Genomic DNA, 18,935 nt, shown 5'->3' with positions numbered 1-18,935 from the left:
AAAACGTGGGAGGAGACAATATTGTTAAATTCTGTTCACGTTGTTGACATTTCCGGAGAGCACAACGTCGATCTTCAGAGAACTTGATGACGTCAATTCAGCTAGTGTGTCATTAACGTCAACTGCGGGGATGGACTGTTGGCTAGTCGACGAAGATTTATGTCAACGAGAAATCTTCGGCTGTTTATACCAAGATGGAACGTCGTAGCAGAACCCAATCGATGTAAGATCGATAGCATAAGCACCAGGCTAAATGAAAAACGATGTATGAACCGAGGCGCTCAGTTTCTATCGAGTTTGTAATTTTGTAGTTTGATATTAAACCACCAAAATGTCAATTCGTCGCTCTTAAAATTCATTTTTAATATTACCATAAAAATCAGGATAGTTAAATGCAATCAATCTTTTTCGTACATCTTTAAAGAAGGCAAACGCAAGTAAACCAGGAGATGGACTATGCGTATCGATGAAACCTTAAATAAGCATTTTGTTTTTTTAAACAAGTAATAATCGCCAAAAAAAGCAGATGGTTTATTTTTATTTTTACTGTCGGCGTGGTGCGTGACTGCCAGTTTGACAGCCGATTTGGCATCGCTGGGATGGACTATTTACTCCATCTAGTAGTACATAGGTATCTAAATGCAGGTTTCAGAGTTTCTCTGATGAAAAAGAAAAAAAAGAAAACAAAAAAAAAAACAACAAAACCATAAATAGATAACGTTTCTGGTTTAAAGTTAATTTAGATTCATCCTGTGGTTTGAAAGCTTCGTTTGTTTTTCAATGTAAAAAGCAGCGTGTAGTGTTGTGTTGCGCGGACGTGGTCGAGCTTGGAACCGGATTTCGGATGTGTTAGAGGATTCGTTGAGCATGGAAAATACCATCACCAAGCTCAAAAATGACAAGTCCTCTTTTTCTAGTGTTTTGGATAAATATTCACGGCTTCAGAACGAAAGGACACGATCTGACAATGCCTACAAGGTAAATATTCATAGTAGTCACTGTTTTTGTTGTTTCCCGGAATGTATTACATCCATGTTTTGGTTTATTTCAGGATGTCAGGTTATCTGTCAACCTGTTGGAACGATTTGTACATGGGGAATCCCTAAATCAAGTAGTTATCACACTATACCCAGGGAATGAAGGCTATACACTAGCCTTGAAGATACATAATACTTTGGAGAATGAAACTGCACGAATTCCTTATGAAGAAGATGAGCTCCTAAATTGTATAGAAAGCCAACAACTTCCACCTGTCTTAGTTGAGCTTCTTGAGGAGGCAGAAGCTGATGTTTTCTATGAAGGTTGTGTATTTGTAGAAGTGAAAGACCTTCGAAATGGTTTGAAGCAATCTTGGAATGTACTACTTAAACCTTCCCCTCAGGTTTGTTCCCCAAAATAAGTTCTTGCATTTCCACCTGATAAATGTTTACCTTCTTTTTTAGACTATTTTAGCTGATGCACAGCAGATCTGCCAGGAACAAGGTTGGGGTTCAGAAGAACTGATCCAATTGGAAAGCATACTGTGCATGGCTATGGCTGAACCATTGTGCTTGAACCCCAATCCTTCAATAGGAGAACTGGCTGTGAACAGAGACAGCACATCTAAGCAATTACATAGTACAGCCTTACGTCGCAATAGAAGGAAATGGTGTGAAGGAAGGAAGCGGAAGCAGATCGAGAGTAGCCCAAGTTCTAATAACGATTTTAAACTTCACGATTTTCTCAAAAAGAAATCTCTGCTGGGACGAGGCATACCTCCAATACTTCAGGTATTCCAACCGTGAAAAAAAATCTATCTATGCGCTTCCGTTTTCATATTTGTATTGGAACCCTTCCTTTAGCAACCACAACAAGATAAACACGGTATGCCGTCATCATCCTCCTCAACTCCTTCCGTCCAACTGGATGTTTCGGATGTCTTAAGATTAGCGAAACCTCTGGAACGACCCAAAGAAACTGGCGATTGTTCCATGATACCCTGTGAAGAGTACTTGTACGAGACGGATCGGGTAAATGGTCGAGTATATCTAGTTCGTCTAACGATATTCCAGCGGCCAGCCATTGAGGAGTTCCTCGGTCAACTTTATGTTGATCGAGATTTCCGGGACGGCAAATTGACGGGCGGTGCATCTTGCATGTAAGTTTTCACCTCAAGTGACGCAAATATCGATAGTGCTCTAACAAAGTTTTGGCGCGAACAGGTTTACCTTGGGTTCAAGAATACACGTCAATCGTTACATTCAACAGTTCACGGAAATCTTTACGGAGGAAGGCCGCAAGTCCGTCAAGATTACTCATCAAGTTCAAGGCCATCCACCTCGGGTCATGTATACTCAAAGCATGCGAGAGAAGGAACGACTTAGGGAAAAAGAAGAAAAACAGCAACAGCTGTTACTACTACAACAACAACAGCAGCAGCAGCAGCAACAACAGCAACAGCAACAGCAACCTACAGTCGTCCAGCAATTACCTGTTAATAAAGATGCAACAGAGACTCAACCAGCGAACACAGCGCCAATTCCGAACAAGGTTTGTTGGAAATTGATGGATCGCAATTACATTTTGTGATTTATACTTGATTGGCTTTCGCAACAGACGGAGAACCACCAAACCTCGGGCACCATTACCAAAACGGCCTTACTAGAAAGTCTCAAGTCTGGCCAGGTCTCACCAGCCATAGCTACTTTAGTTTCCACCCTCCTTTCTTCGAATCCTCAGCAGCAGCAGCAGCAACAACAACAAATAAGGGTATAATTATTTTGAAGCATTCCAGTTCATCGAGTACTTCAATAATAGTTTTTTTTTTCCTTATTAAACAACAGCCTGCTGCTGCAGCAGTTGGCCTCAACGCCAATGTTGTGATGGCCAACGGTCATCACCATCAGGTCCATCAGCAGCAACAAAGTTTGCTTAGAACCCCGGCTGCTGTAAGACCTGCAACAGCCGTTACAGTGGCGTCTGGGCCCGCTGGATCGGGACCCAATGTCCAGTTGGTTACCCAGTCATTTAGCCTACAGCAAGGCCAGCAACCGCAGTTGAGGCCCAATACTAATGTGCGTCCCACCGCATTAGCCGCCCTCTTGACAAATTCAAAAGTGACGACATTACCTCCTAACATATCTCCAGGAAAGGTAAATCAACAAGTTTTCATTTGACCAAAAAACACAAACCTATCCTCTTTGATTGATTACAGGGGAAATTCGTGGCTATTGATGGTGGCGTTAACGGCTCAGCTGGCGCCAGCGGAGGGAATACTATTTTAATGGGTCAAATTGTCCGACCGATCGCCAGCGGAGGGGCAACTCCTGTTTTACCTTCGTACAGCCAAGCCATTGGTCAGACAACTGCCGGAGCGACGGTTGTCCGAACTATCCGACCTGCTATCCCTGCGTCAACGGCCGGAGTAGTAAGGCGTACCACGGAAGCCGTCCTAGTAAATGGATCAGGGGGTACGCAGAGGTTTAGTTTGACTGTACCTGCCCTTTCGGCATTACTAGCAGGTATTGTCATTTTGTTTTAATTAGAAAAAAAAAAAAAATAAACAGTTAGATAAGAATTTTTTTTTTTTATTTGTTCTTTTCTTAACTTACAGGAACGCCTTCGGCCGATAGTCCCGGTGCTAATAATGTGGCTTCTAGCCAGAATTCTCCTACCCTGCTTGAACGACTGCAACAGCAGTCTTCTCCCAGTAAACCGATGGTCCATGCCTTAAATAATAATCATCATCAAATGCACACTATCAAGCCAGGCCTGAACATGAGCAATAACAACCTGAACGTGCAAAGTATTAACCTAACTGGCGTGCAAGGTGCTGTTGCCAACCTCCCCACTCTACAAAGCATACAGGTACAATAGGAAAACAAGATGATGTGTCCCGCGTAAGCGTAAAAAGAAGAAAATAATTCATTCCTTTGAATTTGCTGTACTAGGTATCAATTCCAGGATTGGCCGTCCCTCTCTCACTCTCCCTAGCTGTTAGTTCCAGTTCGGGTACGACGGGAAGTACAACCGTGACAACTGCTGGGATGGTGGGAAATGTGAGACTGACGACTACGGGAAGTCTCGCTGGTACTGGCCAACCCATTAGCATCCCACTATCCGTCCTCCAGCAGGTGCTCAACCGCTCAGTTACAACACAATTTGCTGTCGATGTTTCACGGATAGTTTGTTAATAATTCGCATGATTTAATTCTAATCAGATTCCGAACACTAGTGGAAGCACGGGCGTACAATTAATGAGCAGCGTTGCTAACAAGGATGGAACTCAACCTCTTAAGGTTGCAGTTACAACTGGTGCTAGCGTGGCTCAACTGTCTTCCGGTGGACAAAGTTCAGGGTCCTTATTGGCCCATCAGCAGGTATGTAAAAAAAAAAAAGAGTTGCTTATTTTTGTTTGTTCGCCAGTTTAGCGGGAATCTCATACTTTTGCCTGTTTCATGTTTTTGCTTCCACACTCATAATCGCCACAGTTGCAAATGGCTCTACAACGCCAAGTGCAGGTGCAATTGCAGCAAAAAATGGCCGCCAAACAGAAGAGTAAACCGCCCAACAGCTAACCCTGCGCCCCTTTGTTTGGCAGCTTGCCTTTCCACTCTCCTTCTGTTTATTTTCTCTCTTTGGTCTATCCTCTTTTGTTTTTCTTCTCTTCCTGACAGTTTGACCACTTTTGCTCTTTCGCAATGATAAAATCCCGGTCGTGCCGTAACCGGATAAAGAAGCCGTCACATAAAGAAAAAATGCTCCTTATTTATATTGAAGATGAAAGAGAGAGAAAAAAAGAAACAAAAACCGTTGTATATTGTTTTTATCGTAAAACTGGGGGGAAAAAAGGAATAAGCCGACCTTTTTTCCCCCCTAAATTCAATATCTTTCTCTGTATCCGTATAGGATGGATCCTACTTTTAAACTTCCCAGTTCTGCTGCAAAAAAATAGAAGGAGAAGCTTTAAAAGTAGAGACGTAATGTAGAGATAATGATTGAATATCCCACCAATTGCATTGTTGAGTCGGATGTTACAAATTTATATGAACCGTACCTCATCATTTTTGCCCTTCACATTTTTTTTTTCACTCATTTTCAGTTACATTTTTTCTCTCTCTTTTCTTGTGCTGTCCTTCCAACGTATTTCATGTACTGTAATATCGTTTGGGTTTTTGATTTGATGCCATCCCTGTTTCCAACTCTCCCTTTTTTTTTTTTGTTCATTGTTACACACAAACAGACGCAAACGTACATAACCATGGTTTTTTTTCTTAGGGCCTTACAAATAAAAAGAAAACTTGATGAACGAACAGTAAAGGAAAACCATATCAAACTTTAATGTCTAACACTTTCCGAGCGACTCATAGGTTAAAATGTCCCCCCAAAAACATTGCAGGCGAATCAATCAAGTGCAAATTATATTTAGCTAATCCTAGGGGGGTACGTAGCAACAGATAATTGGTTAGCTAGGGGGGGAGCAGTGTATATACAAACAGCTGGCAAACGAACAGTTCCCGCAGTCAGATTGGATGCAATGACGGGTTTATATCTACGTTAAGATTCGCACAGCTGGCGACAGTTAATTCGTTTAACGATTGGATCAAGCACAAACAATCTAGAAAAGCTTTTTAAAAGAAAAGTAAATGAAAGAAAACAATCTCTGATCTCTGTAGGTACTCCGTTGTGTATAGAGGCCGTAGGGGTCCCCGTATGCCTGAAAACATGTGTTCGTCTCGGTCCCATTCCGTAGAAACCTATCGACAATTGGAACCCGAAAACAAATGGTTAATTTATTTCGTGTCCCACCCTTCAGGAAGAGCAAAACTTTCTACTTCCTCCGCTACTAATTAAGGGCTGTGTGTTTGAAGTTATGGTTGATAAACTGTTCACTGACTGTGTCTCACGTCTGTGTATGTACAATATCTCTGCTTGTATTCCAAAGATGTAATATTAGCAAAGGATATGAGGTCTTTTATTGTTTGTTAACGGGCCATGTCTTGCATCTTTTGTATTTTTAAACAATCCGGGTCATGGAAGTTGTAAAAGCAACGCAATTTGTATAGTACAGCCTTGACAAGAGCGCAGTATTGCGTCATAGCTCTTCTGTTTACGCCTTTTTTTTTCTCGTGTAATCAAACGCGTGATTACGTGTAATACACTAGAAGCTTTGTAGACATTTCACCGGATTAATTACTTCTAGTGACCCGGTTAACTGCACGTTGCAAGCCACGGGTTTTATGCATGACACTCTCGAAATGAACAAAAATGCAGCGGAAATATAGATTTCCCTACGAATCAAAACGATGCGGATGAATCATTTACGAACGTTTCATAACGAGCACATTCTTTCCTCAACGAACTATAGAGTCATCGTCATTGCAATTTGGCCAAGTTGGCCAAATTCCAATGAAGACAAACCCACTGATCTCGCGCTGTCGGGATTTATTCGTCTGCTTTTTCTTATTAGTTTCTGGAAAACATGGGGATTGTCGTTTTTATGTAATCCTTACATAATGTTTGGATATACACTTAAAAAAAAAACAGCCATCTAATAGATATTGGAAAAGGGTTGCGCAAACAAATCGAATGATACACCAACTGGGATCTGGGATTTGTTGCCCCACCCCCGTTTTTTGAAGTGGATTCGATAACACGAGATACATCACCTAGGGAGCTTGCTCGCAAAGAACTTGTGACATGTAACAACAGCAATCTCCTGGTCAATTCTTTTGGACAGAATGTCGGCATCGATTTTCTCAGTTGTCTGGATTTGCATCGACCGAGTTTCCCGATTTTCCACGTCGACGACAAGATGGTCGTCAACAATTCAGCATTCTTCTAATTTAAAAAAAAGGTGAATTCAGTCTGCGAATTCTAAAATAGAAAGTTCATTCAATGACTTCCTGTTGGCGAACCAGCGTGAAATTCCTGAACACACTGAAAACATAAACGAGCAAAGTTTTCGTACTCTACAACACACGATGGTCTTGAACTAAAAGAGCTCAAGACCATCGTGTTTACATTTCGGTCTCTTTTGTGTATACCTCTTCACGATCATCACACACACACACACACACAAAAAGAGTTTGGCCAACGCTAACAGAGAAAAACAAAACTCGTTGATCCCTGCCCAACTTTTTTTAGTTCGTTTACGTCACGTTTTTCTTTTTTTATTGCAAAGTGTTTCGTGTGGAACTTAACGTTGAGTGACAAATCTAGTAATTTGTTCTGCAAAAAATGTGCAGTAGCACTAGAAGTGAGTCACTTGGGGACACACATGTCAAGGGTTATGCAATTTGTTTTCATTGTTCTAATTACACGTCACGTTTTGTTTGTCAAACTACTTGGAATATCATTACAGTTAACTTGGAATGACAGAAAGAAAACGACTTGCTTACCTTGAAATCTTGTCTGCTGAATTTCATCTTAGATTTAAAGTTGATTTGACACAACACTGAGCGAGAAAGGTAAATGACTTTTTGTGAGATGTTTATTGGGATTTTTGCCAAAGTTTTGAATCATCCACCATAATTTTCTTGGTGACACCATCACTCACAATGGCCGACACGAGAAAGACTTAAGACTCACTGAAAATGTATTCCATCGGTATTTCCTCACCCCACCTTTTCTTTTTTTTTGTGGAGAAAACCAAGGTGATGATTTACATCTCCTATCCTTTCATTTTGTTTACTTCTCCTCCATTTTTTATGTTTGATTTACCCAACACATTTTCAGCTTTTCTCGAGGCAATTATACCGATGCCTAATGACATTCAGGAATAATATGGACTGCCTAGTTGTATATTGTTGAACTAAAATATCATTTCAAAGAATTTAAATGTTTGTTTCTTTGTAAGACGATGCAAGTCGGCCTCATTACCCATTTCATAAATTTGCATAAAAAGGTTTCTTCACCTTTGTTTCACCTCGATCAGGAGCACTGCCTCATTTGCATCGAGAGAAAAAGGATCTTTTTCTCGATCAAAGTTTCGTATCGTTTCATGAAATTGCAAAAAGGAAATCATTCTACGTCGTTGGCTTGCTGCATATTTAATTTTTATGATTATTCAAATCGATGATCGAAGCAACCCACGCATCAAGTAGAGTGCCAATCGATTAGGCCTCGTAGTACTCAGGTTATAAGACACGTTTTCGTTCAGTATACACGAAACTCGAATCTCGGAAACCAATGGCAGCCATTTTGTTTCTCTGTACATTCTGATTTTTATTCGACTTGCCATCAATGGTCGGCCCCTTTTTCTCAAATAGTTTCTGCTTCATTTTTCTTGCTTAAAAAAGAAAACAATCCGAGAAAATCTATGCCTTTTGGCCAATCATTCGATCCCTTTCTGAGCGTGGGTTTTCTATCAAGTGTTGCCATGGTGAATCTGCACACACAAATAGAACAATCGAAACTGACACAACGTGTATTTTCGCTTCTTTTATTCGTATCTCTTTGATGAGCTTTTCCCTGCCTGGATTATACATTCAGGGGGGGGGCTTTGAGGAACATTCAACATGAAAGCTGTTGATACACACCAGATAATATGGCTCTTGCCAAGCAAGGAATTGTCGCATATTTTTGGCAATCAAACATATAAAATCACGCTTTATAGCTCAACAATGTGGCGTGAGGTAGCAAAAGACCATTGGCTCTTGAAAGGAACATTACAAAGATTTTAAGGTTGTATTTTACCTATGGACTATATGCCGACAAGGAGGAATGGTTTCTTTGTCGGATGCGGTTTTTGGGGCAGCATTTTTAACATACGCCATCAATGGGGAAGATGGGTGGGGCAGTTACGTAACAATAGGGACTACGAACATTACATAACTTAAAAACGTCGTGTGTGAAAATTGAAAGAACACATAAGAAAATAATTTGTTCTCGAATTTGTTTTTCTTCTTTCTTTCTAGGATCGCAGAGACATTTATCACATTGTCGCTTTAAATCATGCCCATTTTTTTGTTTTTTGCAGCAAAAGAAATGAACCATAACTTTAACTGGATGAACAAAAGACAATTTGCACATGACTTTTGTATTGGGGACCAGCTGGCCATGGAGGATAAGAATAACTCACCACCGGAAATGTGTCGCTTCCGTACGAGTTTTCTGTTGTGTCCTCCCTCCTCTTAACGACTTGCCAGTTAGTTTTCTATATAACCGTACAATGTGTGTCTTTTTTCACGGATATGGTGGATGGTTAGAACCCGTGTAACGATATCGTATCCCGATGATGGAGCGTCGCATAGCGTCGCGTTTGTCTCGTATCAGACGACACAAACAATGCCGGAACGTCGTACCGCAGGTGGAATAAAGAAGAAAATTGATGGAGAAATTGGTGTAGTAGAGTAGCTATTATTATTTTTTTTAAATTCAAATTTTTAATCGTTGTATTGAATTTGTTTTGATTTGTTTACCATAAAGAATTGTTGAAGCAGCCAGGCCGTGGAACTCACTTCCGAATTGGAGCCGGAAACTTCGCTGATAAACACTTGCAGTCGAACGACGTAACTGACGTGCGTGAGACGATTAAGTTCTGATTAGATTCTGATGTTTGCTAACAAGTCGGAGATTGAATGGCAATTTTGAAAAAAAAAAAAAAGAGGCGTGGCAAGATAAAAAGAAAAAAGAAAGAGAGTAACAGAACACGGGCTTGAAAGTGGACTCTGATGGTTTGTCGCCGTGGACCATGTCCGAGTACATGACTTTGATTTATCGTCCGTGTCTTTTATAGGAAAAAATATAGGGGAGCAGAAATATAAATAAAAGATTTCGGGCGTGGCATTGAATAATGGCTATTTGGTCGCAGGATCCATTAACTGCGGATCATTTCACGTTGATTGCCAAACTACAATTCGACAACACGAACTGTCTTTAATCATAGAAGTAGAACTTACCTGGGAAGATTAAGCATGATGAACACGGTCGAAATGAGTAGCAACATCTTCGTTATCGAATATTGGATGCGTATGGATAAAATGTTGCGGTACTGCAATTTTTCTTCTGCAATTCAATGAAATTTTTAAAAGTTTAGTTTTTTTTTCAACGAATGATCACATGCCTTAACATAAAAATTGAAAGAAGAAAACTTTTGAAATTAAAGTTTGTTGCCAATGCCGTGCGGATATGAATCCGTCGGCGGATCAAAAGACCATTGTAGCAAAATTCCTTCATCTCCTTTTTATTTTTTGATTTAAAAAAAATAGGAACTCGATATTATTGAAAAGCTCGCCACAAGGTTCAATAAGAAAATTCCAATCTACTTCGAAGCCCATCTTTTTTTAAAATGCACTCTAAAAACTAGTTCAATCCCGCCCCCACTGAAATGCATGACACGGTGCGACATATAGACCGTACGGATTTAGAGATGTGCAATCAAGCCAAAATACGCGGCCGAATTCAAAAGAAAAATATTTGTGCAAGGTGCGGATTGATTCCGGTAAAAGCTTACGCGTGCAGATTTGACTGTCGTGACTGGCTTCGTGAGCCGCTTGCTGATGGATAGCTACTTGATTGACCGTGACTTTGTTGACGGAAGCACATCCGCCGGCCACGGCGGCATTGGCTGTCGATCGTTCCAAATGTCCAGGGCTACTGACGCTAGTCGATGCCGCTTCAACCGGCACCGAATTGGCCAGTTGTTGGGCGTGTAAATTGCCATTACTGTTGTTGTTGCTGTGATGCGATGGATTGGACACGGATCCCTGGCCACTGTCACGCTCTTGCCAATGCTCCGTCATTCGTATCGTTTTCATCTGTCAATCAATCAGTAACGTTAGTCATCGCCGCAAATATTTGGGATGCCCAGTCAATCAATAAAAACTCTTGAGTTTATAGAGAGTCTAGATCAACGAGACTCTTTTTAGATTTATACTATACCCATTTGCAAAACAAAAAATCGAGCTGTTGCTGGGAGGGCAATCTAACCGATTTTGCTGTCACAAGTTGGTAGAAATATAATTGGACGTGTTTGTCTGTGAAGGAGGTCTAATTATAGTACGGTGATGTCGTTTGAAATAGACTTTTGAAACGTTGAAATCATAAAAAATCAGCAAGTGGGGGGGAGTTTGAAAACGCTGGCTTCGTATACATCGCGTTTCACGCTTGGTTATCTCTTGGATGCGGTTAAATCAATGCTTCAAAGATATGTCGTCCCAGAGTGTTCAGTAGCTCTTGAACACAATCAGGAAACGACTGATCTTTCCGAAATTGAGGGACGCAAGTCGATGGAATATACGAATTTAATTAACGAAACGTTAACGTTGACAAATGAAAAACAACACATCTGTGCAGTGTGAGATAACTATTGATTTTCCATGAATATCGATGCGAAAGTTTATATTGAAATTCCTAGAAAACCAACATTCATAAATTTTCATTTTCCATTTAACTTTCTACTTTCCCTATAAAATACGTTCATGTATAAACGAATGGTCCTTTTATTCCACAACAAAGGATCGTAAAATAAAAGAACGTTTGGCTTTTGAAATCAATTTATTTCGCGAAATCGAATCATTCTTTTAAGAGATTCGCGATTCTATTCAAGACTTTTAAATGTCAATGTTATTTATGAAAACTTTGCTGCGCACAATTCAATGTTTCCCATCAATAAATAAAAATGCGGAAAAGATGGCGCGTTTTAGTTGAACTCGAATGCTTCCGTTTGACTGAACGATGGGATTCTCCCGGCTCCTACGCAATCGATCGGCCTCCGTGTAGAATGACGACAATCCTTACCGTTGGATTCCCATTCCGTTGTTCAACGTGAGGGGAGATTATGTCCACTATATACCCTGCGCGTCTCGCTTAATTAAGCTCTCGAAATTTGCTGTTGACGCCAATGACTTATGAAACTATAGATCCCAACACAATCAGAGCCCATAGGTCCCGCTTGTATAGGGATGTGTCTTATTTAATCTATCGCGATGGGACAAGTCCCGAAATAGAAATGCCATTCTCCGACTCGTCGTATATATACAAAGTATGTTGTTCGCAAGAAACATTGATTATGTCCATTATTGGGTGGCCTGGAGTTTTGCTCGTAGAATTTTTGAATTTGATTGGATTGTTTTATTGATAATCAAACTGGTTCGATGGCGAGTTTGATATATTGAATAGATCTAGTTATCACCAAGGTGATGGCTTTTTTATTTTTTAAAAGGACAATATCTTCGTCAAGCTGCAGACTATACAGAAGGTTACACTTGAAATGGTGATCATCCCATTGCCGGAGACGATGTTGCCAAATTGGACCCTATTGTAAATAGAAAATTGACCCCACCAAAAATCACGATTTTTTCCCCCTTCAATTCTTTTATTTTTTTTTTTCGCAACCAAAATTTAAAGAAATCAATTTAAAGCTGTCGTTTTGCAACCTAAAAAGAAGGATGTGGGCGAGCGGAAGAAGACGTGCACAAAAAAAAAAAGGCTGAACACGCAAAGTCACCAACTTTCTTTCTGCGCCAAAGTGTTGCGAATGTCCTTCTGTTATTTACAAAGGGGGAAAAAAAATGGCAGGATTTGGGTGAAAGTGTCGAAAAAAATCAGCAACGTGTCCGCTCATCTGAAATCTGCCAATGGTTATTTATTTAAAAGGAAAAAAATCAAGAGCGATAGAATCCAGCTTCGTGAAAAACGACAAACGCAGCAGCTGATTCTATTTAAATATGTCATCCACACACACACACACACACAGAGTGATGCAATATGCAAAAAATTCCACTTTTTCCTACTGAAAAACGTCTCACTTGCAATTCGTTATTGACATGAACAGATCAACTTTTATGTAGAGCATAAGAATATCGTGAAAGTATGAAGCTCTGCTGACAGGAATTCCGGAAGGCATCAGACAAAAAAATAAAAATAAATCTAAATGATGAGAGCAAATGATAGGAAATATTCAAGCCGCAGAACGATGTCACGCAAAAGGAAAAAGTGGGGGGGAGGAACGGAACTGTTCGATCGATGACAAAAAAAAGAAATTCCTTGTCGTCTATCCGGGGTCCGCCTTTGATATCGGCCAAGATGGCGTCTTAGGTATTTAAAAAAAAAAAATAATTATTATTTTTTTTATTTTATTTCTTCATCTATCACAAGGTTATATAGGAGAGACCAATAAACTTGTGATCGTCTATAGCCTTTAGCTATTGGACTGCCATCAATTCCCCCCCCCCCTTTTTTTTATCTTCATTACATTTGATTGGTTTATTTAAAAGTGCATTTTCATCGCTTTATTTTTTTTTCGGGGCAGGGGATGGCGATCAATAAAAATACGACAGGGGAGGGAAAGTAATCTGGAACTGTTCCAATATGTCGGGCCAAAACCAAAAAGGTCATTGCGAATCGGATAAATCTTTTTCATGTTTATGTGGGGGTTATGAGGTCATTTGAAAAAATAAGAATACAAATCTTTGATTTTCAATCAATTATCAAGAAAAGAAAACGGGAATAGAACCATGTCCGTGAAGCATTTCGAGACACAGTTACAGTGGCCTTCTTATGAATATTCAAACGTGACTGAGCGTGAAATAGTAAATAGGGTCGCGGTCCATATCCCTTGAATATACGATAAACAGTCCAGCTAAAAGTTTAGTCCGTCTGTGATCCGCTGCGTACAAACTTTTGTGGTGGCGTTCGATGTACGCAGTTGCATCGAATATAATTTAGACAATGGTAACCGAGAATACACAAAAGCCGTTTAGCATTGCAAGGCCGTGCATTTTAATCATGTCGAGAATTTCAACAAGAAACAAGACGGGGGAGGACAAAGGCGTATGCAAATCCGTTGTGGGATTCAATTGTCCAAAAATTCATAGAGTTACGAAGAGAGACTAATGATGTCCGGACTATATGCCATTTATAGTGTGACGGAAATGAGCGGAAAATGATTCGAGCAACGTTGCCAGACGCTTCTGTTTTTGACTGCCTCATCATTTGTCACTTTGAAAATGTGTATCAAATATGCAGCAGATGACTTATGAGGACTGCATTTCATTTTGCATTAATCATTTTTTTTTCGGGGTTCAATTAAATTTGTTGGCAACGGCGTGTGGGCGTCTTGAAATAAAACGGATACAAGTTTTCTTTCATCGCCCAGCAAAGTTTGCCCACTTCATCGCCCCCCCCCCTTTTTTTCTCTCTCTCTTCCTGCACAGCTTTGTAACACAAAATATTTATCGGAAATCTTATTTACCTGTCGCGCACAGCTAACTCAACACGTTGCCCGAGGCAACAACTTGCGAGAGACGCCATTAAACGTCAAGTAACAACATTATTGTTTCGCTTTCGGATTTAAACTCGCAAATTTAAAGAAAATGTGAATCCGATTGAAAGGAATCGCTTGAATTTTTCATAGTTAAATCGCGATGGTCGTGTTGCGTTCTGATGGAATGGGTCACGTGTAATCCCCCAACGAGCGGGACTCGTGCTCACGTTGCTCTTGAAAAAACTTGCACGAGTAAAACTAGTGAACTGTTTCTTAGGAATATGACGGGGGGTAGGAACATTTCTGCCGAAAAAGAACAAAAAAAAAAAATTCAGGATCAATGGCAAAAATAAAAGGATTTTGGAATTGAAACGAAAATGTTTGATTAAAAAAAAAACAAAGAACAATAGGAAATTATTTCTTTCTATGAAATTGAATTGTGATATTTTTGGCGTGTACGGGTATGTTACGAAAGGATTATAGAGCGGGACTTATTTTCCCGAGCAGATGGCTTATGGGATTTCGATGCGGGCCTTAGGCGATGCATTCATCATCTTTAAGGCTATTAGATTTTTAATGATTATTGAATGCCGAAGAGCTTTCTCCCCGATTAAAAAGAAATGATTTTCAACTGGCCAAAATCGTTCCTTTTTTGCACAATTTTCGCAACAAATATAGAACGGGCCGAACTAACTGACTATAGGCTCTTGTAATGACATGTGCCGTTTCTCTATGATGCACCCGAAATTTAAAAAAAAAAGGGAGGGGCATTGACCTTCCAGGTCTGCAAGTCAAGCGCGCAAAAGAAAAACGAGTTGCACTGCATTCTCGTTTCACTGGGGACTACGTCTTACGAACATTATACGTTCCGCAATGCCTTTAGATAGAAAAGTCCGCAAGGACGTAAAAAGCCGCGATAAATTCCCAAGCAATTTTCGAGAAAAACATTTATTGACAGTCTCTATACGGTTGACATTCTGCACAAGAGTCTTCAATTATGCATAGAGCGTCGCGGGAGATCGGATGCTATTAGTCACGTTCCCGCAAGGAGCATACGCCTATTGTATAAGGAATGAGAGGCTCGTTCTTGTTCAATATGGCAGCCGCGTGGAACGCTGGGTGAAACCGCACACTGACTAAAATTCACGCGCTTATTTAAAGACTATAAAGATATATAGTCTATTTCATTTCAATCCTCGTTGCACGCATATTGACGGCAATGGACGGCGGCCTTGCACGCGGTTAATCAATTTAAAATTGGATCGCGCTGGGACCAAATTTTTGTTTTCAACAATGTTAATTGAAATGAATGGGTGAATGTGTTGTTGTGAAAAAAAGGGGGGATCTCCGGTGTATAAGCTGATTGAAATAAGGAACTTTTCTCATGCAGGTTGTTGCTACTTCTACGCTGGACGACAAGAGGTTAAAAATAAATCAGTTTTTTTTAAAGAAATTAAAAGAGTTGCTCGGTGACGTAAATTTGTTGTTGCTGTGGTAATGTTTGATTCTAAAAATTTATTTACTTTTTTCATCTTTCTTATCGAGATGGAAATAACTGGGGTGCACCACACAGCGGTTTGTTTGTTGCTTGTAGATCCAACATGAATTTCTGTTTGGCTTTACAGCAACAGAATGAGAAAACCCAAAGGATCACATTTTTTGAATTATTCCCATGGACTCTACGGCAAAATTGAAATGTTTTTTTCACGTAAAAGATGAAAGACATGACCGTATTGGCAGTCAATGTTCCAGATATACGCATCCCGTGTTCAATGGCGCATTGAAGCTGGACAAACACAAAAACGGGGGCACAGTGCACTGGTTACCATGTCCAGCACAGGAATTGATTAGACCAATAGAAACGTGGCGTGTGTATTTGAGAGAATCGTCATTCTTACTAGGATTTATAGTAATCCAGCGTTTTGAATGTCATGGAGGAGAAGCTGGACTTCTCTCTCAACCAAATGCTAAGTGGAATGTGAACATTTTTGGAATTAAAATGATCTTTCCGAATTGGATGTAATTGCCCGCTGGACCAACAATACGATGAGTGGTGTGCTTGAAAAGAGATGTTCCATATCCATCCCGACATACTAATGACGGGACCAACAAACCACTCGCGGATGCTGTGCGTTATTGTCTTTTCTATTCTTTTAGCCAAACGACATATATATTTTCTTTTGATCATTTTGATGACAGTCCGTTTCTCAGACATCAAGCGGCGAAAAAAAAAACACTAACAGCTGGGATCCTGATCGATTACATCTTCTCTCTTTATGTTTAGACCGAGATTTGGTACGCCAAACGTAACGAATCGTATAAGCATTTGAAATCTCTTTTTATTTTTTAAAACCAAGAGACGTTGACAAAATACTAATGACACGTGTCTAGTGTTTCACTTCAGCCACAGGAGGTTAATGAGGCTCATTGCTGTATATGACACACACACACACACAAAATAGAGTGTCTTGTTTTACGCGGGATCGAGTTCGAATGACATTTGTTTTGAAAGTAAGGGTGGAAATAAAGAAGCTCTTACGTCACTGAAGATGTCCTCGGGGAAGTGCCAAATTTAACATTTGAATTTAAATGAACTGTCCGCGCAATCTTTTTCTTTTGTCTATCGTCGGTAAGCCCTTTCATTCGTTTGATCTTTATCTTTTTTCTTTTTTTAAAAATCTACGTTTCCAGGGAAACAAGGAACACATTATTTTTTTTTTTCTATTGCAATCGATCGTTAACAAAAGCCAAACTGTCAACTTTCAGCTGCTAAACAAAAAACAATGATATCGTTGGTTTAAAACGATGTTGGCAAGCGCTACGATCGCATGAGTATCAAGTTTGACTTAAGTTACGCAGCTTGATGTTGATGACTATTCAACTTATGTTCTCTCAATGCTGCCAATTAGGCCCGAAGACGTCGTGGGCGTCGATAGAGATGCAAACGTTGTCGGGGCACATTGTTAGCAACGATTTCCGAGAAAAACGCAAACCATATCCTGTGTAAAACAAAAGGACGTTCACCGTTTTTATTAGAGAAAGGGAAAAAAAATCTTATTTAAACTGTTGATTATTAAAAATTGCATTTCTCTCTCTCTAGAGGGAGCCTCATCCCTAAATAAAAGAAGGAGGATGTCCTGGAACGACAAATCCAGTTTTCTGGGCAAACGAGACATCCAGCACATCAATCGAATCAACAACTTTGTTTCGGAGCGGGCCACTGGAAAGAAGACGAGCAAATAAAGTAGAAGAACAAGATTGAAAAAAGTCAGTGTCTGAAAGCATTTCGTTTGAATCACAGATTTTGAATATAAATTTAAAAACTAAACAAAAACGTGTACAATTTTTTTTTTCGGGAGAAATGCGGCCTGTTATGAAAGTGCGCAGTAAAGAAAAAAAAAAAACAGGATCAGATTGACGTTCGGGGGGGGGGGCGTCTCTAAAAGTTATGAACGAATTCGTTGGCTGTGACTTCAATGCGATCGTACCTCGTTTCCATTTTGATGATTCTCAGAACTCTATTCAGAACGATGGGCTACTTGAAATATTATTCATAGGCAAAAAAAAAAAAAACACGCCCTGCTCCATGCAAACAACTTAACCAGAAGATAATCAAAGTGAACTGACTTGGATGTGTTGGGCCGATGAATTGTTGGATCGTGATTTCTTGCGGTTGAACGTCCGGCTGAAGACGATCAGATTCTTGGCGATGAGCGTGTTCATGACAACGATCAGAATGAAGGGGATGACGAGCGTGAGGATCGTGTCCAGTAGATTGACGACGTGCATGAATCGGTAATAGGCCGGAAGCAGATCGCAAATAGATTTGCCTTCCGGGCCATCCGTTATTCCGGCCGTAAAGAGCGAATAAATGTGGCCAGAGAGTGTGGTGAATGACAAGACAGAGATGATGATCTTGGCTCTGCGTACCGTGCACATGTACGGCCGTTGCAGCGGATATTGGACGGCGATGAGACGTTCGATCGTGAACGCCACCGTCAACCACACGCTCAGACACGAACAGACGCTGCTCGTGTAGACCAAGGCCTGGCAAAAGCCCTGCCGATTAAACAAGTCAACACCGACGTGATTGAGCCAAACGACTAACAGGGTCAACAAAAATCCCAGGTCGGCCAGGGCCAGCGCTGCTAAATAATAGCTGGAACTGCGCAACTTGAGATGGGTGCGCGTGAAGACGAGGAAGTTCAACGTGTTGCCAACTACACCGAAGATGATGATCACGGCCAAATAATAAAAATTGAAAAAATCCAAACATTTCAGTGCCAACGCGAAGCTGGTGGACACGTTTAACGCGGACGTTGACGAATCAACGACCGTTACATTGTCGCTGGAATTAAACACGAGAGGCGGCCCACTGTCCGTCGCTGACTCCATGTTTCGTTACTTCCTTGTGAAAGCCACAGCGTCCCAATATGAACTGGCAAGGTGTTTGCCAGTCTCAGATTTTTTTTTTAACGACATGACCAGCTCCACCCACTTTGCGCACGCATGCGCAATCAACGTGTTGATTTGAGCGCCTATATGGTTAACACACTGTTGATGGAATAGATCGCCTTTCTATCGGGGCATAATCAATGAAAAAAAAATTTTTTTTTTATATCGATCGGGAACTGCGTGAGTGGATTTCTATTCCGGAATTTTTTTAAAAAGGGGGAGGGGACAATTGAGCGATTACGCGTGTGGGGGGATTCAGTTGTCCTGTGTAGGTCTGCAATCCAGATGAGAA

At 40.5% G+C, this 18,935-nt stretch overlaps 2 protein-coding genes and 1 long non-coding RNA gene across 5 annotated transcripts; 1 reads left to right on the top strand and 2 right to left on the bottom strand.

Annotated features, from left to right (window-relative positions):
- The first annotated feature begins 603 nt into the window (after nt 1–603).
- Nucleotides 604–5,298, top strand: LOC116926396 (helicase domino). 2 transcript variants are annotated; one of them, XM_032933278.2, is made up of 12 exons: nt 604–978; nt 1,052–1,381; nt 1,443–1,769; nt 1,842–2,137; nt 2,202–2,529; nt 2,596–2,748; nt 2,823–3,131; nt 3,194–3,500; nt 3,593–3,846; nt 3,930–4,127; nt 4,200–4,358; nt 4,470–5,298. In XM_032933278.2, the coding sequence occupies exons 1-12, from the start codon at nt 868–870 to the stop codon at nt 4,554–4,556; spliced, it is 2,859 nt and encodes a 952-aa protein (XP_032789169.2). In that variant the 5' UTR covers nt 604–867; the 3' UTR covers nt 4,557–5,298. The 2 variants fall into 2 exon arrangements, with proteins under 2 accessions (XP_032789169.2, XP_032789170.2); XM_032933279.2 differs by having other exon boundaries at nt 605–978; nt 3,930–4,112.
- LOC116926448 lies at nt 5,170–8,077 on the bottom strand. 2 transcript variants are annotated; one of them, XR_004396094.2, is made up of 3 exons: nt 7,380–7,726; nt 6,648–6,819; nt 5,170–5,735 (listed from the first exon to the last, which is right to left on the bottom strand). It is a non-coding gene; the product is annotated as an uncharacterized LOC116926448 (long non-coding RNA). The 2 variants fall into 2 exon arrangements; XR_004396093.2 differs by having other exon boundaries at nt 5,170–6,819; nt 7,380–8,077.
- Nucleotides 8,078–8,391: 314 nt separating this feature from the next.
- On the bottom strand, nt 8,392–18,665 carry LOC116926414 (thyrotropin-releasing hormone receptor). Its single transcript, XM_032933301.2, has 5 exons — nt 17,816–18,665; nt 10,436–10,739; nt 9,882–9,987; nt 9,402–9,495; nt 8,392–9,336 (listed from the first exon to the last, which is right to left on the bottom strand). Exons 1-5 carry the CDS (start codon nt 18,581–18,583, stop codon nt 9,166–9,168), a joined length of 1,443 nt encoding a protein of 480 aa, XP_032789192.1. The 5' UTR covers nt 18,584–18,665; the 3' UTR covers nt 8,392–9,165.
- Between the last annotated feature and the right edge of the window lie 270 nt (nt 18,666–18,935).

This window comes from Daphnia magna, linkage group LG7, assembly GCF_020631705.1.
Source record: "Daphnia magna isolate NIES linkage group LG7, ASM2063170v1.1, whole genome shotgun sequence".
Taxonomy (NCBI): Eukaryota; Metazoa; Arthropoda; class Branchiopoda; order Diplostraca; family Daphniidae; genus Daphnia; species Daphnia magna.
Note: the sequence above shows the minus strand (reverse complement) of the source record. Positions and strands in the feature narration are given on the sequence as shown.

What these genes read in the sequence shown, in the direction of transcription:
- LOC116926396 (XM_032933278.2), top strand. Translation starts at nt 868, where the DNA reads ATGGAAAATACCATCACCAAGCTCAAAAATGACAAGTCCTCTTTTTCT. An exon ending in ACGGGCGGTGCATCTTGCAT is followed by an intron (nt 2,138 to 2,201) that starts GTAAGTTTTCAC and finishes TGGCGCGAACAG; the next exon opens with GTTTACCTTGGGTTCAAGAA. An exon ending in CCACTCTACAAAGCATACAG is followed by an intron (nt 3,847 to 3,929) that starts GTACAATAGGAA and finishes TTGCTGTACTAG; the next exon opens with GTATCAATTCCAGGATTGGC.
- LOC116926414 (XM_032933301.2), bottom strand. Translation starts at nt 18,583, where the DNA reads ATGGAGTCAGCGACGGACAGTGGGCCGCCTCTCGTGTTTAATTCCAGC. An exon ending in CATCGGCCCAACACATCCAA is followed by an intron (nt 10,740 to 17,815) that starts GTCAGTTCACTT and finishes ATTGATTGACAG; the next exon opens with ATGAAAACGATACGAATGAC. An exon ending in ATCATGCTTAATCTTCCCAG is followed by an intron (nt 9,496 to 9,881) that starts GTAAGTTCTACT and finishes CACGCACGTCAG; the next exon opens with TTACGTCGTTCGACTGCAAG.